The sequence below is a fragment of the Syngnathus floridae genome, chromosome 4 (assembly GCF_059516105.1).
Source record: "Syngnathus floridae isolate MCC-2025c chromosome 4, RoL_Sflo_1.0, whole genome shotgun sequence".
Taxonomy (NCBI): domain Eukaryota; kingdom Metazoa; phylum Chordata; class Actinopteri; order Syngnathiformes; family Syngnathidae; genus Syngnathus; species Syngnathus floridae.
The window spans coordinates 17,259,598-17,286,569 of NC_142416.1; the positions used below are offsets into that span (position 1 = coordinate 17,259,598).

Below are 26,972 nucleotides of genomic sequence, written 5' to 3' on the forward strand. Positions count from 1 at the left end.
CACAAACTCTAAACCTTACCCTTAGCTTTAGGGAGGTGTATGGTTCTATAGGCACACGAGCAACTGTGTTGCAAATTTTCCAAGATTAAAGTTTTAGGCGCCACTGGGATTCGAACTCATGTCGCTGGGGTGAGAGCTCTGAGCACTAACCACAACACTATGGAAGTATCGCTCTTAGTGAGTGGAATAGATATGCTTTCATGGAGTAGCTCACAAGGGAATAGATCAGTGGTCCCCAACCTTTTTTGCGCCGGGGACCGGTCACGCGTCAGAAATATTTTCGCGGACAGTTACATTCATAATAAATATATAAATACGATGAAATAAAATCATACGACTATTTTTTTGTTTTAGTCGGTTGTTTTTTTTTAGTTTTTCCTTGCTCTCTTGGGAGCTTAAGATGTAGGGATAAGATTGAGAATAATTCTCAATGATATATATATATATATATATATATATAACTAATAACTTTATGCATTTTTTTGTACTTGTCAAGAATGTGTATTTGACTACTTGCTCTTTAGTTTGGGGGACACCAACACATATTACACAACGTAAAACACATATCCATTGTGTCAGTTAACCAAATGTCAAATTTTTGTTTTCATGCCCCAAAAAATAAAAACAAGGAATAGAACACCAGACAAGTTTTAAATGTTTATCAAAACAATAATAATAATAATACAAGTAAATTTCAAAGCAGCAATCTAATGTGAAATTGCAGTAGCTATACGTACAGATATTGTCATATCAATCAGATTTTTATGTTTTAATTGGCGAATATAAAAACAAGGAATAAAAGACCAGACAAGTTTTAACATAAATTATTATTAATAATAATATTTATATCAAATTTCAAACCATCAATCTAATGTGAAATTGCAGTAGATAAGAATAGGCGTATATATGCATACACGTTATTTAAAAACTACTATAAGTGTTACATTGAATTGTGCACTGTTCACCAGCTCAGTGGCCTTGTGTTAGAGTGCCCGCCCTGAGATTGGGAGGTCGTGGGTTCAAACCCCGGCCGGGTCATACCGGAGACTTTAAAAATGGTACTCATTTCTTCCCTGCTTGGCACTCAGTGTAAGGGGTTGAAATGGGGCTCCGCCGCTGCTCGCGATCATTTTAATTTATAAAAGCAAGATTCACTCTCGTTCACTGAAAAGATTCGTTCTTTTGAATGAATCATTCACTCACGAGCCAACACTAGGGTGAACAGCCTTCCTTCCCGTGCCTCAACGGATCAGTCAGTGAAGGTGTTGCGTCTTCCTCCTGGCGTGAACTATGTCAGCCAGAATGTCGATTTACGAATTGCCAAGGAAAGAAGCAGTCAGTGAAACACCATTTCTTTTATGCACATTTTCTCCAAGCTAACTTGATTGCATGAAGAGATGCGCCGTTATGCAAAAACTGTACTGTGTGAATCGTAACTTGATTCAAAATTAGTGAACATTTTCTATAGTGTGCTTGCATGTGGAGATGGGATGTCAGTGACCCCGCTCCTCCCACACGCAATGAAAGGTTGGCCGTCAAAGTGCACAAAATGTGAAGCTCAGCAGGCCTGCACTGTGCTGCAGTAGCCACAAAGGGAGGAAGTTTATTGGCGGTCAAGAGAAGAGAGCTTTCAAAAGAACGAATCGTCTCGTTGACAGGTTAAAAAGTACAATCTCATCAGGTGAGTGCAAAATCAACTATTTAAATGTATTTTTTTCGCGTTGACTTCTAACCATTTATGGTCAGTTGGTGCAATGTTGCTGCTGGAAGAGGGGAGACAGGCCAGTGTAATCATTCAGCGCTAAAAATAAAATGAAGTGTAAGATATATCTGGGAAGGTGACAGAAATGTGGAACATATTATTTTCAACTACAGTGCAGCTTGACATTGTTCACATAAGCCAGTAGCTGCAGCAAGAGACAAAACGGCTCCTAATGGCATGTTATTTCCTTCCACAGGAAAGGAAATAGGAGTTGCCTCGGGTGATAATATTTTTTTCACTCCCTACAAAGTTTTTACACTGTGTGCCCCCCCAGCCCTCTTGTACTACTTACATGGACTTAAATTTGTGATTTTGCACTCTCACTAAGGTTGCACATCTCTACCCATCTCTGTGGTAAGTCTATCCGAGCTGAGGTGATCAATCATGGGTGATGCTCAAGAGATAAGAGTTGCCTGAGCTCACTTTGAAAGAATTTGAACCAAATTGAGCGGACAATGACACTTTCCAAAAAATACTTCTTTGGTGCAGATACTAAAAAGAAGAGAAGATGAGAGATATGAAAAAAAAATTCCTGGTGGTCTACGTGATGTTGTACACGGTAAGCTACAAAAGAGGACCTTCATTCACTTTCATTTCAAATTGCACAGCATACTCATTCTCAGAAAAGTGAAGTGGATCCTGCTTGTTTTTCCTTACCTTGCCAGGTGAGTGCAGTTAAGTTGGACATGGCCCCCAACGCCGTGGACCTATTGTACGAGGGCTGTCGCGACGACACCATGGAGAAATTGATCCGCTCTGATGTGCTACAACAAGAGCTGAGCCAGGATGTTGGCTTCATGGCAGCCTGGAGCAACAAGTGTTCCACGCTGCTCCCAGGAGGCACGAAGGAACACACCTCCGCTCTCTTAGCCTTCGTAAACGGCAACCCTGCGTTCAAGAAAGCCTTCAACGACGCGGTTGAGACCATGGGCGTCAACGCCAGCACTTATGAGGAGCACTTTCATTATAAGTCCCTACACTTCCTGCTCACGGATGCTATGAGACTGGTGACGCAGAAGACGTGTAAGAATGTATACCGAATTTCCCAAACGCAATACGAAGTTGAAAAGGGTGCCCGAGTGAGATTCGGACGATTCACTACGGTTCAGTCAGACCTGTCGATGAAGGAGGACGTGGAGGGCGGAGTCTATTTCAACATCACCACGTGCTTCTATATCAACCTGGAGGGCTTCTGCGGCCTCGCCGAGGACATCGCCATTTTTTCCCCCGCTGAGGAGTTCACGGTGGAGGACGTCAAGCCGGGAGACGATGGCGACTACACCGAGGTCATCCTGAAACACTCCAAACTGAAGGCTACTGACGACTGTTACAAATCACGGTAAGGCTGGGAAAAATCCTACATGGTATCAGAGGTCAGAGGTCGTCAATGTTTTTGACACCAAGAGCTACCTGATTAATGTTTGGTAAATTAATTATGTTTTTAATGTTGCTCTATCTAGAGTGACCAATGGAACCATGAATAAATGATAGTGAACAATCTTTTGTACCTACAGGGCCCCGGAAGAGAGCGCCTCCCAGTGGCCGGTGATGGCACTTGTGTCCTTCGTTCTATTTGAGACACTCAACCATTAGCGTCTTAGCTTATGAAAGCAGCGCATTTATTGAGGTTTGGCAAATGCAATCGTTGATATAGTCGAATCGCTGTTTACATTTGAGAATGAATAGCACTAGTATGTTTGTAATTCCCTCATTTTCATAATCTAAAATGTATGCTTGCTCTTAAGACGTGTATATGTAAATGCAACTGACAAGAGCGCAGAATAAAGGTGTTGATCGCTAATATTGTTTTTAAAGGATTTCAGCAACATCAACTGACTTTTGCAATTGTAATATTGTTCAGGTTTGATTGCTACGATCAGAAATATTTGCTAAAATGCTTATTGGTTTTCATGAAGGGATGAATGTTTTTTCTCCTCTTCCTATGTATTTTATTTTAACGAGCACAAATAATAAATGATTAAATCTGTGATACAATAAAAAATATTATACTTATTTTACTTTCATGGTAGGCTCATGTTAAATTAAAGGCAAATAAAACATTAATCTGAGAGACACTTTATTTACAGTATCTACTTCACTCAGAGTTGTTAACTTACCAACCTGAAGTCTGTTAAATGTTCACTACGACAACTTTGCAACATTTTACCAAACAAGTGTCATTATAACAATAATGCAAATAAATTTGTGGCTTAATCACTTCAACTTTTCGAGTTTCATGAAACATGTGGACTGTACCTTTTAAGCACCGAAGTCATCAAAACACAAAAAGGGGCTAGTTTTACCCAAATCACCTATTTTGGATCCTAAAAATTTTTTTGTGAATAGGTATATTTTATATTGACTTTTAGAATGGCTCAAACATTCAACTAGTCATTATCAGACTGCAATTTACACTTGGACCTTCGTGTATTACCATGCGAGCGCACGCTCTTGTCCTTGCTGAGGATGCTAGTGTCGACGCGCGACAGAGTGCACATGCTGCTCTGGGGACCCGGGCGGCGGCGTCTGTTCTGGAGCTCCAGCTCATCGTAGCTGGTCACTCGGATAAATGGACAGCAGCGGAAAACACGCTTGAAGCCAGCTCGAAACCTGATCCAAAGGCCACACCGCAATCCGGATGAGATGTTTTCCTAATGTGTGTGTGGGGGGGGGCACTCACTTGCTATTGAGGCAGCAGTAGATGATAGGGTTGTACATGGTGGAGCTCATGGCCAGCCACAGCACTGCCAGGTAGACCTGCTGGATAGACTTCCACTTGCTCAGATGTCTGTTGAGGCCCGTCACTATGAAGTACATGTGATAGGGCAGCCAGCAGAAGGCAAAGGTCACCACCACGACCATCATCATCTTCACAATCTGCAGAAGGGGGAAGATGATGTCATCAGCATATGTCTCTCTTTGTCAATAGCCACATTAACACAAGAAAACGGGTCATCAATGAAGCACTTGACAAGGCATGGATGAGCCATGGAGATGACAGATGTGATTCAAGACACCAGCTTTGTTTTCCCGACATGTATCAAAACGCTTTTATCTGCATCGGCTCAATTTCGCTAGCTAATTGCGCCTTTTGATGGTGTTTGTTGTTAGCGATGAGCTTTAAACTATTGCACCTGTCTCCGTCTCTATTTGTCGGCATCGATTGAACACATCTGATTCTTAGTACGTTCCTACTAAAAGGAACGGACTTCAAATAAACGGAAGAAAATGTATTTGTCTGCCAGGAAATGTTTCTGCAGCTAAACTGCTTGTCGGGTTAAGTTGCAACATTTTTCATTATTCATCAATAAAATGTTCTGTTCTGGCGTTAATCCTGCTGCTGTCTAGATGGAGTCTTACATCACGGGTACCTGTTATTGCCCTTAATCCTTATATCAGACTCATTCAGTGCTCTTCCACGGAGGATGTCAAACACATGAGTCAACTCATATTTGTGCATTAATTCATTAAATTAAGGAAAAATGTGTAATAATATAGGTATGGGAATTCATAAATTGCATTTTGTTACATTGATCAAATTGGCTTAAAATTCATACCTTCCTTTTTGACCGTAGCTGTCCATGGTAGTTATCCGATGAGTCTCCGGGGATCTCCCCTCCCCACAGGGTCACACCAATGATGGAATAAGTGATGGCCATCACCACTAAAGGCACCACATACACCAGGACAGTCAGGATGATGTGGTACCTGCAGATGCAGACACAAATACAATCTCAAATGTGTCTTGTCAGTGATGGAATGTTGCAGGAAGTGTTCTTTAGCTCACATGAAGGGGTCGTCAGCCATGCGGGGCCAGGCCACGTAGCACAGAGTCCTACGAGGCAAGGCTCGAGTTGTGGAGAAATAGCCGAGGGGGAAAGCCAGGACGAGGGCCAGACTCCAGATGGTCACAATCACGGCCAGAGTGGCTTTGGCTGATAGACGAGGCTTTAGGGGATGGATGATGGCCATGTACCTACATTTGTAAGCAGGGGGGGTGAAGACATTCAGCAACAGTTGCGCATAAAGGTTACACTCACTCACACACAAAATAATTAAATTGATTTTTTTTTCCTAAATAGAAACTGCTGATAGGTACAATTGGGAAAACTCAGACATTAAATAGTGCACAGAAGTTTATCAACCATTTTGTTCAAAGGTTATATTACATTAAGACAATAACGTAACATATCTTAATATTCAAAACTAATCAATTATTTAATAAAAAAATAATGTACATAACACTAATATAATTATTTAGCGGAAACTAATGTTTATTTAGCTTAATGAATAAAACGATTTTAAGAAACCATTATGAGAGGAAAAATTCGAAAATATAAATACTGACAGACTGTGCAGTTTGGGCCTAATTAAACACTAGAGCGTATATGGCCCGCGAGCCATAGTTTAGCCACCGGCGGAGTCCCCCAATATTTAAAAGTTTAAATTAATAAACTAATAACAATAGTACTGTAAAAAAAAAAAATAAATACGGCACCGTCTATGTGCAGTACCTGTCAATAGCAATCGCGGTCATGGTGTAAATACTGGCGAACACCGTCGTGACCGGGATCAAGTTGTGGAAGGTGCAGTAGAGCGCCCCGAAGTACCACTCTCCGTGGGCCGCGTAGATGAAGTTGACCAGCGTGTTGAAAGCGGCCGTGGACGCGTCGCACACCGCCAAATTGAGCAGAAAATAGTTGGTGACTGTCCTCATCCGCTTGTGCGCCAAAATGATCCAGATGACCACCGCGTTGCCCAGCAGAGCCACGCCGAGGACGGCGCAGTAAACCAGAGCCCACAGAACTACTCGCCATGCCGGCTGCACAAACTGGTGAGCCGGCGGGCTTCGGCTGGATACGGAGGTGTTAGGGGGGGTAGACATTCCCGTCTCGGTGTCCAAAGACAAAAATACGCATCTGGTGCATGGCATCCTGATGCGGCCACTTAAATTACGCACACTTCAACCCCTCCCTTGGGAATGGGGTGGAGTGGGGGCACAAATTGTCGTACAGGGGGAGACGTAATTCATCACTACTGTAAATATTTTCACGAAAAATACTTGTGCTTAATTGCTCATGAGCAGTGTCACCTCCAAAATGTAATGTCGTTCATATATAACTAGATGACGTCGATGTCCTGAATGTTGACGTCACACAACACCTACAGCCTAGACACTGTTCACACTGGGTGGGAAAAAAACTGCAAAAAAAAAAAAAAAAAAGAAGTGAAAAAGTGTGCTTTCCTCGCAGCAAGACCTCATTACCTCTTTTGGGCCACTCCCCACTCCAAATGTCAGTTGTTCCGTTTCCCTCCCTGCACCCATAGCTAAAAAGGTTAGTCTCTGAAGTTCATTCATGACATTCCTAATTCTTCCTCTTTGTCACATGAATAAGTCAGGTGTCGTTTAATCTCAAGAGGGGGCGCGGAGGGAGGAAATTTGAATGGTGCTGAGACCTACTTGTAATACTTTGGGGGGGGGGTTAGGAGTTATAGTAGTTCTACAACCCTCAAAATGAACAAATACATTTTATTTGGTGTCAATCATATCTTTTGGTAAAGGCAAACTCTTTTAGAATGTTTGTGGTGCCATCTCCTGGTCAGATTGTGTGTGTGTATGTGCGTGTGTGTGAGTGTGTGTGTCAAGGAAAATGCATATTGTAGGTTGGAATCTCAACTGGTGTCAAGTATACACAGATTTTTTTTTTATTCTCGCGTCCATTTAGCAATGAATTATGAGTGTTTTCGGAACAACTTTTGGAGGTTGTAAAAAAAAAAGTTTTTATATATCCTTGCCCCCCCTCATGTCCACCCCTAAGTAAAACATCCTAACTTCACCAGCACCGCCCAATACTCTGGCGAAAAGTTCAAGTCCAATTAATAATTTTAAATTGAACTACCACCATTCACCAGTAGATGGCAGACTTAGCTGCGTTTGCAATGTTTACCAGTTATCTGAAGTTTTGCATTAGTCAATAAATACCACTATTAATTTAGAATGAAAGTCATAGTCAGTAAATATTTGTATGGGTATTTTAGAGCTATAACTACAATATAATATTTACTGAGCAGTAACTGAGCCAGTCTTTTTGTCCCTTTCTGATGTTCTTAACATATTGCTCTCCATATGACAAATGTGTTTAAGAAACAACTCCCTAAATCTAATTCACAGTGACAAAGCCTGAGGAACATAACTTTGTTGCACTTATTGCTTGCTCGAAAAGAATTTTGTTTCCCCCTTGCCAAGTCAAGTCTCTAATTTATTAATGGAAGCATATATTAGAATCAGAAGACTTTTGCATAGTCACTGCAGGGAACACCCATCGCGGCTCCCTTAGTTTTAATGGGAGACAGTGAGTATGTACTTCCTGTTACATCACAAAGTGAAATGTGATCTGCAAGAGGAGGGCCTTCATAACTAACAAACAAGACGAGAGCTGTGACTAGGGCTGAATCTCCGCTTGCTTTTTTTACCACCCAGCCAACACCAAATACTTCTTAATGCTCCCGAGAGACGTGAGTTGGCAGAGAACTTTCCACAGAAGATTTAAGGGGTCACCAAAACACTGCCATTGATTACGAAGCTGGTTGTTGGCAGACAGGTAAGCAAACGTACTGCAGTATATTGTGGCAGGAAGAAATATATCATTAGCAGAAGGTGTACTGGATTCTGCACAATAGCTGGCACTCTTACATGTGGTCCAGTTCAAAACACTCCCAACAAGTTAGACAGACTGACTGCAGTGCTGTATTAGAATATTTGAATTGATGTGCAAGATGTAGTATAGGAGGAGAGGGTGTGTATTTCTTCCTATACTGAGATTACGCAAGAGCAGCTGTATAGTTGCCCCCCTTTTGGTGTGCACTGTTGATTTTGGAACAGCGAGTAGTTTAACTTTCACAACAGCAGTTTGTCAGAGAAAGAGCAGTTCAATATGCCTTTCGTTCTTCATTTTCAAGCAAAACTGTTTTCTGCCATTATAGAAAGTTTTGATTCATTTATTAAAATCTCATAAAATTAAATTAACTTTATACAGGAGCTTTTGGGAGTTTATTTTTTTATGTGGCAATTAACAGTAAAAATCCGAGTTTAATCAAAATGTAATTATAATTAAATCTAATTGAAAATGCATTAGTTAAAGAATGAAGAATTAATTCAATATTTACACAAAAAATAGATGTTGGCTTCCACGAGTATTAAAGCCCATTTTTTTCTGAAAATATTTAGTTTTCATGTTTTGGGAATAATCACGTTACATATGTAATTTATGTAAAGAGTGATGTACTGGTCTCCACTTTGGTAAACATCACATATATATCAAGGTGCAAGGCAGTGCAAATTTTAAAAAAAGAGGGCTGCACTGTTTATTTTGGAAGTCAAAAAATGTGTAAATTTTAAAGACATTGCCATGAATCACTCAATAATGGGACTAGAAGAACACGTTTAAAAGTGTCTTGAAAGTTTTTTCGCTTGGAGCAAAACGTGCACCAAAGTGAAGGATCTCTTTCTTCACATTGAATAGTGGACAAAGATCACAGTCTGGAGTTTAAAGTGTCACTCATTAAAGTGCCGACAAGACTTTTGCACTCTGGATTATCTCCAGATTATATAGTTACCACCCACATTCCAAAAAAAAGCATGTTAGTTTGACTTTCCCTCTCCACAGATGGAGGACCTCTCCTTTTCACCGATGTCCCGTGTCGCCATTTGCGGCGGTACGCACGGCAATGAGATGACGGGGGTATACGTGATACAAGAGATGAGGAAAAAGAAAAACGACAAGGTCGGCTCTGTGTCCGTAACGACGGTCCTTTCAAATCCGGAGGCTGTTAAAGTGTGCAGACGGTACATTGATAAAGATCTCAATCGTTGCTTCACGGATACTTTGCTGAGGTACGTTCTAACAGGAAAACAACAATGTTAACTTTTTGACTCAGCTAAAATAAACACTTGGGGCTTTCAGCGCACCTTTATCGGCCTCCTCGCCGTACGAGATGAAGCGAGCTCACGAGCTCAACGCTCTGCTCGGGCCTAAAGGAAACCCGCAGGCCATGGACTTCCTGTGCGACATCCACAACACGACGGCCAACATGGGCATGTGCTTCATCTTTAACGGATTCGACCGGATCGCCCTGCACCTTTTTAAATACGTGAAGGTTAGGTCAATCACACACTAAGCGAGCCGTTTTGTACGCTTGTCCGGTCTAATAGCCACATTCTCGGGCAGCAAGATGTGACTGAATGTCAGGAAAGAACTAAGAGAACATCTGAACTTTATCCTGGATCAATGAGAGGCACTTTAAATGGTGCCGTGGGTAAGCTGATTCTCTTTATACATGAGTAAATGTTTGCTTATAACATAGCCACCTGAGGGTGTGCAGACTTGTGCAACAAAAAATATCAGTTTAACATGTCATAGGCCACATTAATGGCAAAAAATATATATTAATATTGATCTTAGGGAATGACATAACAAAAATCTGGGTGGAATAAATTACTAAATATAATTATTATTATTACTATAATAAATTAAATATTGGCGCACAATAATATTTATTATTATATTAATATAATAAATTATGGCAAGAGGAATAAATGACTAACTTGGCCAGATAACATTAAAATATTTGTGTGTTATTGATACTGTCGTCTGATACAAATGCTATTTTCTTACTAGTACAATGAATATCATGTGATCAACAACCCAAATAATAACAAACATTTTGCATTATTCAAAAAGTTAATATTTGTTTTCTCTCAGAGTAAAACAACATTTGGGCCTGTGAGAGCAATCCAGTTTGACACGACACTTCCAGAGGCCTACTCACTTGAATCGGTAGCTAAACACGGTTTAAGTAAGTGCGTACGCTTTAACATGTTCAATTGTTTTAACAATTTTAGGGGTGTTGAAAATTTCTGAGTATCGCCTTATTTTTCTAGAACTGAACATTTGGATTGTATGGATTTCAATTCCTGCCTTATAACACAACAGTTCCTCATCATGTACAGCTTTGGAGGTTGGACCTCAACCCACCGGAGTGGTCAGAGCAGACATTTACAACATGGTGACGGAAACGCTGGATCTCATCATGGATTGGCTTGAAAAATTTAATTCTGGTGAGCTCACAATTTAATTAGGGAAAAAAATAATAATGAAAAAAAAACATTTAAATTATTTTCAGTTGAATTCAATTTGAAATTTTCAAGACACAAAAATCAGAAGGAAAAAAGATCTCAATGATGTAAAAGTATGACACCCATAAAACACTTGGGTTAAAAATCGGACTGACCCAAAATGTAAAGTTTAAAAATTGTGTGATAAAGGGAATATTAAAAATATATATTTTGTGTGTCTGTGTATATTCTCAGTCACCTCGTTCATGGGAATCTGCAAAGATTAAACAACCAAAAGTGGAAAACGCTGAGGCTGTTGTCAATCCAACAGGAAGTACGTTCGAGGGTGGTGAAGTAGAGGCCTACTGTCAAACCGGCGTCCTCGACTACCCAAGAGATCCCACCACCGACGAGATCATCGCTGCTATTCATCCTCAGCTACAGGTACATCACAACTTGCCTCCAAATGATCACCATCTTGGTAATTCTGGAGATCTATGCTAATTTTTCTAAGTACTGTCCTCTGTCATTTTGCAGGACAACGACTTCAAGCTTCTCCATGCCGGGGATCCCATTTTCCAGTCCTTCAATGGTGAGACGGTTAAGTACGAGGGCGAGGAGGCCTACCCGTTCTTTGTGAACGAATGCGCCTACTACGAGAAGAGGATCGCCTTTCAATTAGCTCGCAAGATTAGTATTTGCCTCCCGTCCGTCTGTGTGAAAAAGGACTGACTGATTGTAATTACCAGAAGAAAATGTTATTTTCATGAAGGTGCCATATCATTCTTTTTTTTTTCCTTTTAACTGTGGATCAAACACACAAAAGGGCTACTACTTTTCGGTTTTAAGATTGACAAGTCGTCCTGAACAATTGTCTGAAAATGTTCAACTCACCAACGAGCTTTTAAAGACACACCGTGGTGTATGACGTTATTGATACTGATTAAAGTCCGCCAAAGAGTCAGGGATGCAAAATTATTATTTCTGCGCTTCTCTTTTATCCTAAAACAATTCCAAAATTAGTTATGTGAATGATTTCTGTGACAATTGTTTATTTGTCAGAAATCCACTTTATTTGAACACAAGTGGTGTGCTTGAAAACAGTTTCATAAAACACTGACCTATTTAACAACAATTATTTTGGACCCCAAGTCACATTTTTTTGCCATCCGCAAAATCTGAGCCTCCTTTAAAAGACTTAAAGACACCAGAATTGACGACAGTTGTGACCGCTCGACATTTCAAGCGGCTTATCAAACGTGAATCACTTGACTGAGATTAACAACAATAATAAACATTAAGCGCGATAAAAGTGGTTACAATTCAAGTGAGTGACATTTTGTCAACACGACACACGCAAGGCTGGAGTGAAAGAAACTTTGATGATGTTTACAAAAAGTTAATGGCAAGGTGAAGAGCAGCAGTGAAACTGATGACAACTAAAAGAAGGCAATCTCCACAGCGACACCACAACTTCATAAATAATACAGCATGCACTCTTAGAGGAAAGGCTACATAGATGCAATTAAGTCAAGAAGCGATTACCACAAATGGATGTTGTGCAAGCGTCAGCACTTCCGATGATTGGCTACAAACATCCTCCGTCCGCCTTACGATTTGGATTGCTCTGAGCCGCCATTTTAGGCCACCCTGTAGGCGATCATGCGCGTGTAGTTTTTGCGGTGGCTGCGAGCTGCCCAGAGGAACAAGGCAGACGCCATCATCTGCAGCGGGAAGGAGATGAGGGCGAGGTAGAGGGACCAGCCCAGCGATGACTCCACCCCGTCAGGCCGCCTGACGTACTGGTGGAGGAGATCCACGCCGGCCAGGAAGCAGCACACGCTGCCCAGAGAGCACAAAGCTGACGGGGAAGAGGAGGGATGTCAGCCGTGGGGACGCCGCCGCATTGACTGTCCATCTCTTGGAGGTGAAAGCTCAAAAGCTGTTCTTTGCTCTTCCTTTTGTGAAGCCGTGCTGCCCGGTTCCGTGTTATGGAAAGCCGTTTGAGCAGGTATTTTGAGATCCACGAGATCCATCTTAAGGTGCATGCACTCGTATTCTCTTTCGTATTCACTGGTAAGACGATCTAGCGCACTACTAACGCGATCGTAATGTTTTGTCCTTGCTACTCCCTTCCATTAGTTGACATCTGTGAAGGGCTCTCAAGTTCTCAAGGCACTCCACATATTGGGCAGGTCAAGAACTGTAATCCTTACGCTTTATACTGCAACACTTTTAATCTTTGTGGAATAATTTCATGACTCAGTGACTTGATTTGAGGATTAATAATAACTATTAATAATCCTCAAATCAGTCTATATATGTATACACACACACACGCGTATATACACGTATATACACGTAGTATATACATACATACACATTATCTTATATATAGTATATGTTATTTTTCCTTACTCTTAGTTATTTTGGCACGTTAATCCCTGGGACCTGAAGCCAGGGTTTTATCAAATAATACAAATATGACAACAAACGTTTTTTTATTATTATATTATCATTGTGAACTGTAATTTTATGTCTAGAAGCAAAGCTTTAAGGTCAAATCTGCTGACTAAAACTTGGATGGTATTGTGTTTATCAAATAGACCAAAGAGAAATAAGGCACATTACATCAGGTAACCAGGTCTAAATGACATTAGGCACTTAGCAAACTAGCTCCTTTCGATTCACAGCCACGTTTTTGGTGTAAGTAGTTCATGTCAGCAGGGACGACAAGTCCATTTAAATTAATCAATAAATACTTTTTGGCAATTTGCGCGACTTTCAGTGACTTACCCTTGTGGAGGTGCTACCAGCGGTGTTCTTACCTGCGAGAAGATGAAGCACTCCCACAGCCAGGGTGGGCGTGAAGCTGCGGCACAGGCAAGCGCAGACGCCGATGAGGCCGCTCAGGAACACCAAGGCCAGTGATACCAGAGGCAAGAGAAACTGGCACCTCCACAAGTCTGCAACAACATTTAAAACATTAGGACCCTTAAATGACAATTGCATTGTTGGCTATAACAGTGAGCCCCCACTATACTGCAGATCTTTAAGCTATCCTTTTCATGTCATACAGTTCTCGACAGGCAAAATAAAATTTTGAGCTGGACGCCTTCAGCGTAGTACGACATTGTGCTGCCACATGCCAGGCAGCACCGAGGTCAACTGGAAAAGATGTAGTAGAATTAACAAGAAGAGGCAGAGAAGGTTTGCATTTTGCATTTCTCTGTTCCACAAATTCCAGAATCTACAGTCAAATAATTTAATTACCAGTTAGCTTTTAATGGTAGAAACTGGATCACAAATATTTAACAAACTTTGTATTGGACATTGGAACATGGAGTACGTACATGTCCTTAGCAGGTCCTCGTCACGATTGTGGTTTCCAGGGTGTTTATATTTTGGCAAGAACTGCTGGGGAAGAGTGAAGCGCTCACACTGCCTTTTAAACTTGGGATCTAAAAAAAAAAAAAAAGAAGAAAAAAAACTGTCAAGACATAAAATCACTACCAGATATTATCTCCTATTTCTTGCTAAATCTCCTATACATCATTTTAACCCTAACACGGGTGACCAAGTATAAATACTAAAACCCATTTCTAATAACTTCTACCTGGCTCCTTGAACCAGTGAGACTGGCTGGGCACCAGGATGCACCACCACCACAGTCCCATGGTGCCGTTGAGGCGATACAAGGTCTCGCTTGACGTCTTCTCGTCAAAGTCGCCGTCAACAGAGTCATCTCCCAACAATGAGGTGTTGCTTCCGTCATGTGAGCCCGGTGGGCTGCTGTACTGGTACCAATGCTGCGTTCCCACGGCCACTGAGAGATACACAGCAGCCAGCAGGCTCAGCACGGCGCCGATGACCAGGGCTGTGGCATAGCGGTTATCCACCATGGTATCTGGTCACTAGTCAAAGTGCTTCCTGGCTGTAAACACGAGAGAGAAGTACATAATGGGATAAGGAAACAAGAAATTTCACATATGACAAGGCAGATTTAAAACAATGTGCTATCAGCAAGATAAGTCTGTTATGACCGCATTTAAATGAACTATATTATCGCGAGGCAAAACTGTATGCCAGCTGAGAACTTGTGTGTGACAACAAATGCTAGTGACGTCAACATCACGACTAGTACTGGTAATGCCAAATACTGCGGCTTTGGCTCACTCGTCGTTTTCTTACTTACGTGTGCTCGTGCGTTAAATGCTCTTACTAACAAGGACAAAGGTATTTGAGTTTAAAACTGAATAACGAAAAAAGGCTCGAAAGTCGCTTGTTAGCAACTTAGCCTGAGGTATAGCGAATGGTTATCGAAGAATCCTCCAAACGTGATTCGTTATCTCATTTCAATCTGCTTTGAATCTTTTTTTAAAAAAAAGAAGACATTTCATGACGTGACAAAAAATTTACATCATTTATAATTTGTATCTATTACCTCATTTCTGAACAAAAGGGCGGTTTCTTCTGTTCCGGAAGTTGATCGGGCACACCTTTCTTCTTCTGTGGTTTCTTCTTCTTCGCCTATTCGCAACAGATGTGAAAGATAACACTGCCACCTAACGGAGAAAATTGGATAATGCCAGAGACGGGTTATTAACAAGCAAGGAAAAGGTGATAATAAAATTAAAAAACAGAGACATCTCTCCTGTTGAATATAAACTAAAGAGCATAAACTACAGAGCATCAGAACATTGTATATTCTAAAGTAAGCATAATTTGGGAATATTGTTATTGTTTATGATGAAGTATCAGTCGTTGAGTACACTGACAAAAAAAAGAAAAAAGAAAAGCATTGTGAAATGTCCTTCATTTTTATTAAGAGGCAGTGCATAGATTTAAAAAAATCTAAATTAAATTAAATCTAATTTTAAAAAAAAACATTGGCCAGTGTAAAAGTGTTTTTCACTGTTGTGTTTTTGGCATTAAAAACTCTTATTTTGGCAAAACACCGATAAAAACCTTAAAATACCAAGGTGTGATCAAGCATTTCAGACACTTTGACACATTAAAGGTCAGTCACAAATCATAAAAAGACTACAATCAGTCACAAATCACATGGTGGGTTCAGTAAGATACCACATTCTCCCTTTTTTGTTAAAGCAAATCCTTTCTAAACATCGGCCAGCGTTGCCTGTGGTCGCTGTGCACCGTTGCGTTCAGGATGGGCATGGTTGTGAACTCCACCGTGCATGGTCCTAAAAGGCACGGGCTCACCTCCAGCTCCAGGATTGTCACATTGTTGGGAAAATCAGTGCTGAGGATACTTGCCGGGACGAAAAGAGTCAACTGGGGGCCTTGCGCCGACCAATAGCGTCCCAAATTGAAACCGTTGATCCAAACCTGCCCCTGAGGAGAACAACAGAATATGGACTGACGGTTAGGAGCCCACATACTACACTGAGAATCAATGACAGATGGCAGTTTAAGCGTAGCGTGCCTTTCGCCATTTGGGCATGCTGATGAAGGTGTCTTGAGGTAGATCTGGGATGCCACTGGGAATGAAGAAAGTTCCTCCGTAGAAGGCCGGAAGTGACAGGGCAGCGGGAGGAAGTGGGCTGGCCGACGTGGGCTTTGTTTCCCATAAGAGGCCCTGGGCGACCGCTTGGTCGATACTGAGGCTGTACATGGTCCACCCTTTGAGCACGACGTTGTTCAACGTCAGGTTGCTCACGAGGCCCTGCGCAAAATCAGCACATGAAATAATTGTGTCATTTCCTACTTTCAGATTACCACATTTGCTCAAATACTGTAGATGCCTCCTCAGTCCTATAAAGAAAAAAAAGCTCCAGATCTAACAAACTCTGGTTGCTCACAAACATTGAATGAAATAAAATTGAAAAAGCTCATGCATGGAATTTTTATAAACAATTAAAAACCTTGAAATCATTGATGCCTTTTCCATAGTTGATCCGGCCCATATTCTCCACCAAAACATCAAGTTGACTGCCAGCTTTGCCTGTCACGTTAATGCTTAAAACTTTGTTCCTCTCCAGAATCCCAGAAGCAACCTTGAAATAAAGTCAGTGTGAATCAGTGTCAATCATTCAGATTTACGCCACGATTTGATTCCTATCGCTAACGGTGGAGGTTCACTGCTAACTTACTCCATCTATAGACACATATGCTCGATCATGGACCCCGTTCAGGGGCGATGATAGCGGCGTGGGAGTGCTGCAGTTCATTGGCAGCTCAGTCCTGTAGAGCACATAGCCAAACACCTACAGGACAGCACAGAAGCCATTTTAAGCAAGAAGACAAATAGCCACCCGTACATACATCTAGCCGTCCTTTGGTCTTGCTTGGAGATTTTTAATACAGAAAGATTTTTTTTAAACAACTAGTAATGCATGAGGAGATACCTGGTTGAGGTCAATGAACGTCTGAGGGAACATGCTCTCCACTGGACCAGAGAAGGAGATGGTATCTAAAGCTTCAGACACCGTCTGGAGCTGTCGTGATAGAAGCGAGTTATACCACTTGTTTTCAAACATATGCTGCTCGACCAGTTCTAAATCTATGACTATCGATCCTAACTATATTAGCATGTCGATGGCATTTTCCAATTTATGTTAGCATTAAGCTAGCAGGCTCGATTTATGGTGATTTTTTTTGTTACGTTTTTGCTTTAAGATTAAATTGATTCAAGTGAGAATGACTTAAAACAGTTTGAAGCCTCTTTTTGATTAATTAACTATCTGCCAAACAGCTATTGCAACGTATTATCATGAGATTGTGTGCCTACCTGCTGCATTTTAACGGCATCATATGCAAACTTTGGACTTGATGGGGGGACGAGCCCTTCGGGTATTTTGCGGTACTGTTTAAAAGGAAATATGTGAGTTGCTTTACATGTCACACCAACAATAGTGCAATGTAATTCCCATTGACGTACCATTTTGATCACCTCCCGGATTGCAAAGTATTTCTCGGTGAGGTCGCCGGCCTCAGTGAGCGGAGCATTGTAGTCGTAACTGGTCGGTTGAGCGGCGTAGGGCAAATTGGCACCTGGGGGATTCGAACGTGATCAGACGCCATCAAAGCGGTGTTATTAATAACTTTTATAAACATATATGTACTGACCATTCCAGTATCCAAAATTGGTCCCGCCAATAAACATGTATCTGTCAGGAGACAAAATGATTTCCAAGACTATAAAGACGTTACAATCTGCATTTATACGTCAGTATTTATTTTTTATGATGACTTTATTAATTTCTTGACCTATTGATACTGCACTTGTTACTTTAAACTCATGTATTACTTAGTTGTCCTGATACATCTTCATATACACAAATTTACTACTAGATTAAAAAAAAAAAAAAAAGGACTCACAGGTTGACGTTGGCACCCATTGCCAGGATCTCGTTGAGGGTCACAGCCACGTTTTTGGCAGAGACAGTGGAGTGAGGCGACCCCCAGTGATCCAGCCAGCCAGTGTAGTACTCAGAATTCACCTGGAGGGGCAGAAGAAAGAGGGAAAAACTTTCTTTAAAAAAAAGAAAAGAAAAAAGGGCTTGAATTACTGGTGCTTTTAATTGATCTCATACTCATAACTCAAATCACTCTTATCACAAATATTTCACACAGTAATACCTTCATTAGAGCAGAATATAAAGAACCAAAGTGTAGACTAAGAAAAAGAAACAAAATAAATGCTTGCCAAAGGTCCACTAGGTTCTGCAAATCGTTGCGTAGCAAACGCTGCTGACACGTTGGAACCTGAAATTAAGGGAAAAAAAAAAACAATCAAGTTTTTAGTCTGGCCTAAAGTTATCCGGCCGCTGACCAACCTGGCCCAAAATCGACTGTGGCGTAAACGCCTTGGATGGCGCCGCATTTGAGAAAACCAATGGAGGCGCCGTCGGTAGTAAACAGCACCACGTCCTGGCCCAGATAGGACCGCATCAGCTTGTAGAGGTGACGCATGTAGTTGTAGTCACAAGTGAAATAGCTGCCGTATTCATTCTCCACCTGAACAGCAAGGTGTTAAAAATCCTGTCATCAATATGTGGAACTGTAGTGTGAATCCGTTTTTCAACACAATTATAAATCAGTGCCATAAATTCAATTACTAATATCAAGCCCATCCCTACTGAACGTTTTCATGGAAACAGACAAGACACTAAACTACCTGCACACTGATGATGGGGCCGCCATTCTGATAGAGGAACGGCTTCATCATCGGAAGCAACCTGCCCATCCAGCGATCCACTGCTGCTATGTAATCTGAAACAGTTGATAGTGTGGTTAATGCTGTGTTCTTCAAAACACACACACATACACATGACTGCTACGCTAGGATTTTCACCTGGATCTGAAGAGCGCAGCACAATGTCTTTCTTTTGGAGAAGCCAGGCAGGTAGTCCTCCCTGGTGGACACATATTGTATATTTTTATGTTATTATTGTTTTAGCCACTGAATCCAGCATAAGATAGAGCATTACCTTAATACATTCAATAAAAATATATTTGCTTTTAAATCAATTTGTTGCTGTCAAAGGTGTGTAATTATTTTTTGTTTTCAGGGCAATTAAAGTGTTACTTTGGCGCTATCTGGTGGAATATGTTTGTTGTTGTCGCGTTTAGTTGGACTTTTTTTTATGCGGGTTGATATGTCCTGTTGTGTTTGGCTGGAATAGATGGAGTTTCTCTCACCATGTCCCACTCGGCGCAAATATAAGGCCCTGGTCGAAGGATGACCAGCAGGCCGACATCCTGAGCCAGCTGAAGGAAATGTTCCAAATCTCGATCGCCGCTGAAGTCGTAAATGCCTGGGGAGTCCTCGTGGAAGTTCCATGGAATATACCTGTAATGGGAAAATATTGCGGTTGGATCATTTAAAAAATATCAGAGAATGTTTTTTGTGGTTTAAAAATAACATGGAGCTATTTCTATTGACACAATCCGGCAACTTCGGCACATGATTCAACAACATGGTCACGTACGTCTGGATGGCATTCAGGCCAGCCATGTACATCTTGAGCAGCCGGTCCTTCCAGTAGGCTCTTGGGATCCTGCTATAGTGGATGCTGCCCGAGATGTAGCGGAACTTCTCTCCATCTTTGCGGAAGCAGTCGTTCTGGTAGTCAATTTGGAAGGACGGAGGAGCGGCTGCCTGTGAACACATAAAAAACATTTTTTTATGGATTCTTTATTGTCAAGCACGTGCTCCCTCAGCGAAAGATAACTCATTTGCTTGACGTTCATTCTTTTAATAGCGTGTCAGTTGACTTGAATATGACTCAAGACTTTTAAAGTGTCAGCTGAGTTAGGTAGTCATGACTATATTCAAATGTGACAAATGGGGAAAAAGACATTTTAAGAAGGAATCCATCCGTTTTAAATGCCAGGCATTGTGATTTTTTTTTTTTTTTTTTTAAATCATACCATTATATACAACGGGACTTTCACAAGCATACTAGGAAAGGCGTCGGTTCACCATTGCTACATACATTATCTTGAAAATCTACTAAACAGACTGATTATAGGTTTTGTTAATTATAAATCATGGTATGGGATTTGAATTTTTAGCATTTTTTATAGTCAATTTTGTAATTACGATGTGAGCGCAGGTTAGTGATAATCTACACTGGTTCCAGGTTACGTGCAGATTCGGGTTACGCCGCAGCCGTCGTAAACAGAGGCGCTGCCACGCTTGTGTGCAGAAAAGAAAACACCTTGAAATCGTGATCCTTTTGCGTGAATTTAAACAAATTCTTTTTAGTTGGAAAAAGCATGTGTGCTATTCTTGACAGGAAAAAGTGGAGAGTATATTAAAAAAAAAAAAAGATTCTTACCGACAGTCCGACGAGGAGCAGTAGGAGGAATCTTGTGAGACCCAGCAGCGACATGACTATTCCTCACCAATAACCTTTCCAGGTTCTTCTTGAACTACATGAAAGCGTTTGTTTCCTGTTACGATACTCAAATTGGGTTTTCTTACATGTGCAAGCAGAGATACGAAGTCGTTCTACGGCATCTTGTGGTGCGGAAGTTCTAATCATGTGATGCCATATTTCATGTTGTAATGACGCTTTTCGGCCAAAAGACGGCAGCATTGCATTGACTACTTAAATGGGGCAGCGTTTGAAAGCGACGAAGAAACACAAGCTGTTTTTTTTTGTTATGCAGATATGTTTTTGTAGTTCGTCTTCCAACCAGAAGGTGGCGGTAGCGAAAAGAGACGTTGTTTACAATAACACGGAAGTAGGCACCGCAACCACTACCGAGTCAACTTCAGTGGCTCACACGTGGAAAGAGAGAATTAAGAGCGGCGTAGGAAAACATGTCGAAAAGCAATGATGTGAGCAACGCTTCTAAACCGGGGAACGTAGTGGAAGACGGCCAGGACCTACCGCCCATGACCACGCGGACCCGAAGCGGCCGAGTGGTGCGTCGCCCCTACGCACTCCAAAGCTCTGAAACTCCGGTAAGGACTCCCAGTAGGAGGACCAGAAAGTCCGTCATAACAGAACAGAATGAGCTGGAGGAACAGGCACCGAAGCCGGTTGAGGAGAATCCTACTGTGAGTGTCGTCCAAGAAACGGTACAGGAGAAGCCCGCAGTGTGTGGTGAATCGGAGACGGTGGAAAAGCCCGCCGTAGGTGTCGAACCGGAGCCTGAGCCTCGTATAGACGCTGCAGCAGAGGTTGACACAGTACCCACAACCGCTCCAGTAGAAAGAGCACCAGCGAGCCCTCAGACAGAGTCGCAACCTCTTCAGACGGAGTCGCAACCTCCACAGACGGAGTCGCAACCTCCTCAGACGGAGTCGCAACCTCCTCAGACGGAGTCGCAACCTCCACAGACGGAGTCGCAACCTCCTCAGACGGAGTCGCAACCTCCTCAGACGGAGTCGCGACCCCCAAAGACGAAGTCGCAACCCCCTAAGACGGAGTCGCAACCCCCTAAGACGGAGTCGCAACCCCCTAAGAAGAAGCCTCGCCGGGGAACTAATGTGAAAGAGACTGTAGTGATTCCTCTGGGGAAGCCAAAATCAGGACGAGTGTGGAAGAACCGCAACAAACAGAGGTGACGTTTTATAACATTATTATTATGCATTAGCATTTACATATTTGTGTTGGACGCTTCTTTAAAATAAAACAAAATAACGCACGCTATCCAGTCATTTGTCAATTTGTGTCTGAACATGTTTTGCCAATCAGTTATTTTGTATTTTTTTTTTATTAATTGTGTTTGTGTAGGTTCTCTGCGTTAGTACGAGATGCGGCGCTGTGCACCTCCTGGGAGAAAAAGATGCAGGCCAAGCGAGAGAAGCAACTGGTGCAGAAGTACTCGTCGCAACTAAAAGAGCAGAAAGCCCAAGCGAAAGAGGTATGTACTAAAAAAAACCTCCAATATCTTCTAATCTTATTCACTTCACTGTGACCCGCTGCCTCCACAGGAAAAGCGAAAACGGCGAGAGGAGAACTTGAAGCGGCGCGAGGAGAACGAACGCAAAGCGGAGGTCGTGGAAGTGGTACGTACTCGCTTAACCCCTGTGCTGAATGTCACAATATTTAGACAGGAATTCAACTCGTATAATCAATATGAACAGTCATTAAATTCTTGCAGTACTACAAAACACAACTAAAGTGTTTGCAGCATGATATTTCAAATAATTTGCTTTTTTGTTGTTAGATCCGAAACACGGCAAAGCTCAAGAGGATGAGGAAGAAGCAGTTGAGGAAGATCGAGAAGCGCGACACGCTTGCACTGCTGGAAAAGTCCAACAACAGCGAGAAGAAGAACCAGAACCAAAAAAACAACAACAAAACTAAGCGAGCAAAAAAAAACAAAAGCGAAAATCAGATTTAAAGACTTCTTTGTCTCCATTTTTTTTCTCCCCCCTGCTATTTTTTTGGACAGAGGACCTATGTACACAAGAGCTTTAAAGCTTTCTTTTTAACAGTGGGAAGCAAAACGTTGAAAATATTCTGCACAAATAATGCAATTGCTGCTGTACAGGTCCCTCAAGTTTGGTTTCGCCCAGTAATTTTTCTACTTGCAGACCTTTCTATTAAATAAAGTATTCCCTGAAGTGCATGACTCTTTTTTCCATTTGCCAGCATACATCCATAATTCACAGTTTAGCAATAACAGGTGAATATGAAGTTGTTGTTTTTTTTTTAACATTGTACCGCGTCAAACAATACTTGGTCACTACCACAAAGCCACAGTAACATCATTTAGCATACTTGTAAAATTATGTTTTAAAACGTGCATTATATATTTAGCTTGGAAGTCAAATATAACTGATCTATGTTTAACAAATGTAACACAATGGGTTAGAAAAAAATATGGTCACAATAACGTAATGAAGTGTCTTATCATGTCTACTTGTTTTTTCTTCTCCCTATTATGTCTATTTGAACTGTCTACTTGATCCTAAAGATAAAGTTGCACAAGTTCTCAGTGCCCGCACAACCCATGTTATGTTACATTAAACTTCAGCTTAGTCAGAATCCACCCTGCGTACGTTCTTTTCAACGGGACTCAGACTCTTGCGTCACCATATGTGATTGTTATCAGCTTATCAGAGTTAAACCTTTTATTATTATAGTTATTTGATGTCTAATCACGAATGCAATTTTGGGCAGTGATATTGTTGGTGGGTTAGTACCATAAAAAATATGTTTGTTGTCGTCATTAGAACCAATTAGTCATCTTGAAAATATTTGCAGACCAATACAATTAAAAGTTTCTGATTCTCAATTTTACCAAACTGTTTTTATTTTCATGGCTTTATTATCCGCAAGCTATTTGACAAATTCAGTCATTTTGGTTAAGTATAATTTATGTTTTATATTGAACATTTTGTATGAGTCTCTCAAATTGCTTGTAACCCTTTTCAAAAAAAAAATAAAAACTCAGTTTTAGTGAATTTTCTCCTCTTTACTTTTCTTCAATAGAGGCTGAAATTGTCACAAAATAAATATTTGCACTTGTATTTTGGGATTACTTAATTGTGTCTCTTTTCAAAAACTGAAATATTACATAGTGCTATTTTTTCTTATAAAAAGTAACTTTTTTTAAGAATCTAACTTTTTTTTCTGGGATACATTAAGATCAAATGTCACTGTATTGTTTATTGTTTTACTTGTTAACATACGTAACTGGGCTTAAATTTAGAAAACTCCCTTCCTTATCTTATCTTATCTAACTCAACCCATTTAGAACTTGCAAACAGCATTTCTAAACACCAGAATCTCTGGAATTATCAATAATTTGTAATGCCAGTTACCATAGTGACAAGTTTCGCTCCAACCTGTGACCAGCAACACAATGACGTGCGTAAACACATCAAGAGGTGTGAATGAATGAATGGATGGATGGACGGACATGTGATATCATGCATGACAGGTGCGGACAAAGGCGTCCCCACCTTTTTTTGCTCATTCCGCAAATGTCTTCTGTGGACAAACGTCCTGGGATCTGCGATGACGGCATTGTCAGCACGGTGCTGGCGTACAAGTGCGTCTTTGTACACACTTGTTTGCTTTGCAAGGGGGCCACGCCACAATGATGCGATGAGCCCTAAAAGAAAAGGACAAAGGTGAGCAAGGTGGAAGGAATGATCACCATACATCTTTTGGTGGCTGTCACCAGGCCTATAAAGAGGTAAAAGTCACACACAATCAGACACACCAGGCTTCAAGTCATCCAAGACACAGAAACTCAAGTCAACACTGTGTAAGTATATTTCTTTTTTTTTCTACTGTTACCATGTTTTCATATTTCTGCAGAAAAGAAAGACATGTTTTATTATTATTAATGATACTAATGACTAGACATAGATTTTTTTTGTTTTATATGCAAACATTTGAGATTTTTTTCCTCATGTTTTTTTTGTAAAAATGCTATTTTTCAAGTGTATGACATTTTTTAATTACTACATATTTTTCCTCAATACTGCCACATATTTCTGAGTTGCTCTCCTGTTAAATCCAATAGCTTTGTCTTTTTTCCCCTCGTAGTGTTAAAGCTTCATTCGTTTAGTTTTTCATTTCTTCTACTACCATTTCAATTTCATTGTCATTTGAAGAAAGACTTCTCCCATGCACCATTTTATTCCTCATGAAAATGTGTATTTGTGTGTAATGTTTGGACTTTACTAAAAAAAAAGTATTTACTTTACTTTTGTATTACAAGTTACGTTCTATATACAGAACTTGCTTTTAACCCTGATAATTTTCTTTTAATTTTTCTTGCGCAAATTTTAAAATTAACATCATTCTTCCTTTTTTGTTTTTAGGTACATACTTGTGAGATTTCATTTGCTGAAAAAAAATGCACTTGTTAATCCTGCTCCAACTCCTGCTCATCGGTAAGCTTTTATTCCTTCACTTCACATCTATTGAGGATGATAAACAAACTCATGTCTGATTATTTTGTTGTATTTCACAGCATCCATAAATGCTCAGACACCTGCCCTCACTACGCCCAATGCTGTGACCAGCAATGCCGTGACCACAGCTGGAAACGTAGCAACTGGCAATGCTGCAACCACAACTGGTAACGCTGCAACCACAGCTGCTAACGCTGCAACCACAGCTGGTAACGCTGCGACCGGCAATGCTGCAACCACAACTGGTAACGCTGCAACCACAGCTGCTAACGCTGCAACCACAGCTGGTAACGCTGCAACTGGCAATGCTGCAACCACAACTGGCAACGCTGCAACCACAGCTGGTAACGCTGCAACCACAGCTGGTAACGCTGCAACCACAGCTGGTAACGCTGCAACCACAGCTGGTAACGCTGCGACCGGCAATGCCGCAACAACATCTGGCAATGCCGCAACCACAGCTGGAAACGCAGTAACTGGCAATGCTGCAACCACAACTGCTAACGCTGCAACCACAGCTGGTAACGCTGCGACCGGCAATGCTGCAACCACAACTGCTAACGCTGCAACTACAGCTGGTAACGCTGCAACCACAGCTGGTAACGCTGCAACCACAGCTGGTAACGCTGCGACCGGCAATGCCGCAACAACATCTGGCAATGCCGCAACCACAGCTGGAAACGCAGTAACTGGCAATGCTGCAACCACAACTGCTAACGCTGCAACCACAGTTGGTAACGCTGCGACCGGCAATGCTGCAACCACAACTGGTAACGCTGCAACCACAGCTGCTAACGCTGCAACCACAGCTGGTAACGCTGCAACTGGCAATGCTGCAACCACAACTGGTAACGCTGCAACCACAGCTGGTAACGCTGCAACCACAGCTGGTAACGCTGCGACCGGCAATGCTGTAACCACAACTGGTAACGCCGCGACCGGCAATGCCGCAACAACGTCTGGCAATGCTGGAGCTGGGAATGCCACAACCACAGCTGGAAACGTAGCAACTGGCACCACCACAACTGGGAGTGCAAACACTGGAGCAACAACAAATGCCAACAACTCAACGACGACAAGCGCCGCTGTCATGTCAACCCGCGTGAACTGGGTTCTCCTAAGTCACCTCTGCGTGGCACTCCTTAAACTCTACACAATTTAAATACACTGGTTTTGTTGATTTAATTTAAAATGTCACCAAATGCACGTTGACTGGTCGAAACAAAGATCCGGATGATGGCGTGTTTTATTGTTGTCATTGAAAAGAGTAAAATATTTTTAACCAATACTTTATTTAACATATGTCGATTATTGTACCGTGTTCAAATATTTTTTCCCCGTAGTTTCTACTGCCATTTATAAATATGTACGTGTGACTGAAAATATGGAAATGTAATATTGTACAGCTATTGTAACTTATTTAAATGGTATTCATTGAGGAAAATGAATAATAAACTTGTGCAAAGGTGTGCTGATTTATATGACTTTTTTTTGGGTCAAAACCAGTTGATCATTTGCATTATATCAGTTAACGATATGGGTTGACAATTTCAAATGCAAAACCAAGTACCTGCTTGAGGAGGAAAGGTGGAACGGCCAAATTAACATTAATACTGAAACATGAAATCAATCAGTCGTGTACTTACCCAAGCAGAAAACTGCAATGCACGCAGACGTTCAGTCAGCCGTGTTTTCAGTTGCAGTAACGCTATACGGCCACACGATGGCGATGGAACTGC

At 41.4% G+C, this 26,972-nt stretch overlaps 7 protein-coding genes across 10 annotated transcripts; 4 read left to right on the forward strand and 3 right to left on the reverse strand.

Annotated features, from left to right (window-relative positions):
* Nucleotides 1-804: 804 nt before the first annotated feature.
* Nucleotides 805-11,778, reverse strand: LOC148399561 (neuromedin-K receptor-like). 3 transcript variants are annotated; one of them, XR_015857901.1, is made up of 6 exons: nucleotides 6,277-11,778; nucleotides 5,550-5,738; nucleotides 5,320-5,470; nucleotides 4,443-4,639; nucleotides 2,420-4,372; nucleotides 805-1,288 (listed from the first exon to the last, which is right to left on the reverse strand). XR_015857901.1 is itself a non-coding variant. In XM_088372882.1 (5 exons), the coding sequence occupies exons 1-5, from the start codon at nucleotides 6,693-6,695 to the stop codon at nucleotides 4,320-4,322; spliced, it is 1,005 nt and encodes a 334-aa protein (XP_088229008.1). In that variant the 5' UTR covers nucleotides 6,696-11,778; the 3' UTR covers nucleotides 4,181-4,319. The 3 variants fall into 3 exon arrangements, 2 of the variants coding, with proteins under 2 accessions (XP_088229008.1, XP_088229009.1); XM_088372882.1 differs by lacking the exon at nucleotides 805-1,288 and having other exon boundaries at nucleotides 4,181-4,372; nucleotides 4,447-4,639; XM_088372883.1 differs by lacking the exons at nucleotides 805-1,288; nucleotides 2,420-4,372 and having other exon boundaries at nucleotides 4,439-4,639.
* LOC148399562 (T-cell ecto-ADP-ribosyltransferase 2) lies at nucleotides 1,536-3,985 on the forward strand. Its single transcript, XM_088372886.1, has 5 exons — nucleotides 1,536-1,681; nucleotides 1,959-2,116; nucleotides 2,252-2,321; nucleotides 2,428-3,101; nucleotides 3,277-3,985. Exons 3-5 carry the CDS (start codon nucleotides 2,271-2,273, stop codon nucleotides 3,353-3,355), a joined length of 804 nt encoding a protein of 267 aa, XP_088229012.1. The 5' UTR covers nucleotides 1,536-1,681; nucleotides 1,959-2,116; nucleotides 2,252-2,270; the 3' UTR covers nucleotides 3,356-3,985.
* LOC148399563 (N-acyl-aromatic-L-amino acid amidohydrolase (carboxylate-forming) B-like) lies at nucleotides 8,168-11,855 on the forward strand. The gene is made up of 7 exons (XM_088372885.1): nucleotides 8,168-8,364; nucleotides 9,430-9,656; nucleotides 9,727-9,919; nucleotides 10,525-10,618; nucleotides 10,773-10,880; nucleotides 11,209-11,321; nucleotides 11,415-11,855. Exons 2-7 carry the CDS (start codon nucleotides 9,430-9,432, stop codon nucleotides 11,607-11,609), a joined length of 930 nt encoding a protein of 309 aa, XP_088229011.1. The 5' UTR covers nucleotides 8,168-8,364; the 3' UTR covers nucleotides 11,610-11,855.
* A 69-nt stretch (nucleotides 11,856-11,924) lies between these two features.
* Nucleotides 11,925-15,475, reverse strand: LOC148399564 (claudin domain-containing protein 1-like). Of its 2 annotated transcripts, none has more exons than XM_088372889.1 (5): nucleotides 15,322-15,475; nucleotides 14,494-14,811; nucleotides 14,231-14,338; nucleotides 13,706-13,843; nucleotides 11,925-12,738 (listed from the first exon to the last, which is right to left on the reverse strand). In XM_088372889.1, the coding sequence occupies exons 2-5, from the start codon at nucleotides 14,777-14,779 to the stop codon at nucleotides 12,518-12,520; spliced, it is 753 nt and encodes a 250-aa protein (XP_088229015.1). In that variant the 5' UTR covers nucleotides 14,780-14,811; nucleotides 15,322-15,475; the 3' UTR covers nucleotides 11,925-12,517. The 2 variants fall into 2 exon arrangements, with proteins under 2 accessions (XP_088229015.1, XP_088229013.1); XM_088372887.1 differs by having other exon boundaries at nucleotides 14,494-14,820; nucleotides 15,322-15,460.
* Nucleotides 15,476-15,678: 203 nt separating this feature from the next.
* glb1 (galactosidase, beta 1) lies at nucleotides 15,679-20,930 on the reverse strand. Its single transcript, XM_088372881.1, has 16 exons — nucleotides 20,684-20,930; nucleotides 19,832-20,001; nucleotides 19,542-19,692; nucleotides 19,195-19,255; nucleotides 19,018-19,112; nucleotides 18,677-18,857; nucleotides 18,547-18,605; nucleotides 18,219-18,340; nucleotides 17,967-18,007; nucleotides 17,779-17,891; nucleotides 17,629-17,703; nucleotides 17,246-17,335; nucleotides 16,991-17,104; nucleotides 16,763-16,894; nucleotides 16,324-16,563; nucleotides 15,679-16,232 (listed from the first exon to the last, which is right to left on the reverse strand). Exons 1-16 carry the CDS (start codon nucleotides 20,735-20,737, stop codon nucleotides 15,981-15,983), a joined length of 1,950 nt encoding a protein of 649 aa, XP_088229007.1. The 5' UTR covers nucleotides 20,738-20,930; the 3' UTR covers nucleotides 15,679-15,980.
* Nucleotides 20,931-21,030: 100 nt separating this feature from the next.
* ccdc86 (coiled-coil domain containing 86) lies at nucleotides 21,031-22,926 on the forward strand. Its single transcript, XM_088372884.1, has 4 exons — nucleotides 21,031-21,917; nucleotides 22,091-22,220; nucleotides 22,291-22,365; nucleotides 22,527-22,926. The coding sequence occupies exons 1-4, from the start codon at nucleotides 21,172-21,174 to the stop codon at nucleotides 22,701-22,703; spliced, it is 1,128 nt and encodes a 375-aa protein (XP_088229010.1). The 5' UTR covers nucleotides 21,031-21,171; the 3' UTR covers nucleotides 22,704-22,926.
* A 1,493-nt stretch (nucleotides 22,927-24,419) lies between these two features.
* On the forward strand, nucleotides 24,420-26,702 carry LOC148399567 (uncharacterized). The gene is made up of 3 exons (XM_088372431.1): nucleotides 24,420-24,578; nucleotides 25,141-25,212; nucleotides 25,293-26,702. The coding sequence occupies exons 2-3, from the start codon at nucleotides 25,176-25,178 to the stop codon at nucleotides 26,393-26,395; spliced, it is 1,140 nt and encodes a 379-aa protein (XP_088228557.1). The 5' UTR covers nucleotides 24,420-24,578; nucleotides 25,141-25,175; the 3' UTR covers nucleotides 26,396-26,702.
* The last annotated feature ends 270 nt before the right edge of the window (nucleotides 26,703-26,972 follow it).

Bases quoted from the DNA above. Each gene is read 5' to 3' on its own strand.
- LOC148399562 (XM_088372886.1), top strand. From the start codon at position 2,271: ATGAGAGATATGAAAAAAAAATTCCTGGTGGTCTACGTGATGTTGTAC. The intron at 2,322-2,427 runs GTAAGCTACAAA...TTACCTTGCCAG, and splicing joins TCTACGTGATGTTGTACACG to GTGAGTGCAGTTAAGTTGGA. The intron at 3,102-3,276 runs GTAAGGCTGGGA...TTGTACCTACAG, and splicing joins GACGACTGTTACAAATCACG to GGCCCCGGAAGAGAGCGCCT.
- LOC148399561 (XM_088372882.1), bottom strand. From the start codon at position 6,695: ATGCCATGCACCAGATGCGTATTTTTGTCTTTGGACACCGAGACGGGA. The intron at 5,471-5,549 runs GTGAGCTAAAGA...CTGCATCTGCAG, and splicing joins ATGGCTGACGACCCCTTCAT to GTACCACATCATCCTGACTG. The intron at 4,640-5,319 runs GTATGAATTTTA...CCCCTTCTGCAG, and splicing joins AGCTACGGTCAAAAAGGAAG to ATTGTGAAGATGATGATGGT.
- LOC148399563 (XM_088372885.1), top strand. From the start codon at position 9,430: ATGGAGGACCTCTCCTTTTCACCGATGTCCCGTGTCGCCATTTGCGGC. The intron at 9,657-9,726 runs GTACGTTCTAAC...TGGGGCTTTCAG, and splicing joins TTCACGGATACTTTGCTGAG to CGCACCTTTATCGGCCTCCT. The intron at 10,619-10,772 runs GTAAGTGCGTAC...CATCATGTACAG, and splicing joins GGTAGCTAAACACGGTTTAA to CTTTGGAGGTTGGACCTCAA.
- LOC148399564 (XM_088372889.1), bottom strand. From the start codon at position 14,779: ATGGTGGATAACCGCTATGCCACAGCCCTGGTCATCGGCGCCGTGCTG. The intron at 14,339-14,493 runs GTAGAAGTTATT...TTTTTTTTTTAG, and splicing joins TCACTGGTTCAAGGAGCCAG to ATCCCAAGTTTAAAAGGCAG. The intron at 13,844-14,230 runs GTACGTACTCCA...ATGTTGTTGCAG, and splicing joins CGAGGACCTGCTAAGGACAT to ACTTGTGGAGGTGCCAGTTT.
- glb1 (XM_088372881.1), bottom strand. From the start codon at position 20,737: ATGTCGCTGCTGGGTCTCACAAGATTCCTCCTACTGCTCCTCGTCGGA. The intron at 17,892-17,966 runs GTCAGTACATAT...CGAATCCCCCAG, and splicing joins CAATTTTGGATACTGGAATG to GTGCCAATTTGCCCTACGCC. The intron at 17,336-17,628 runs GTAGGCACACAA...CTATCACGACAG, and splicing joins ATGCCGTTAAAATGCAGCAG to CTCCAGACGGTGTCTGAAGC.
- ccdc86 (XM_088372884.1), top strand. From the start codon at position 21,172: ATGTCGAAAAGCAATGATGTGAGCAACGCTTCTAAACCGGGGAACGTA. The intron at 22,221-22,290 runs GTATGTACTAAA...CTGCCTCCACAG, and splicing joins AGAAAGCCCAAGCGAAAGAG to GAAAAGCGAAAACGGCGAGA. The intron at 22,366-22,526 runs GTACGTACTCGC...TTTTGTTGTTAG, and splicing joins AAGCGGAGGTCGTGGAAGTG to ATCCGAAACACGGCAAAGCT.
- LOC148399567 (XM_088372431.1), top strand. From the start codon at position 25,176: ATGCACTTGTTAATCCTGCTCCAACTCCTGCTCATCG. The intron at 25,213-25,292 runs GTAAGCTTTTAT...TGTATTTCACAG, and splicing joins GCTCCAACTCCTGCTCATCG to CATCCATAAATGCTCAGACA.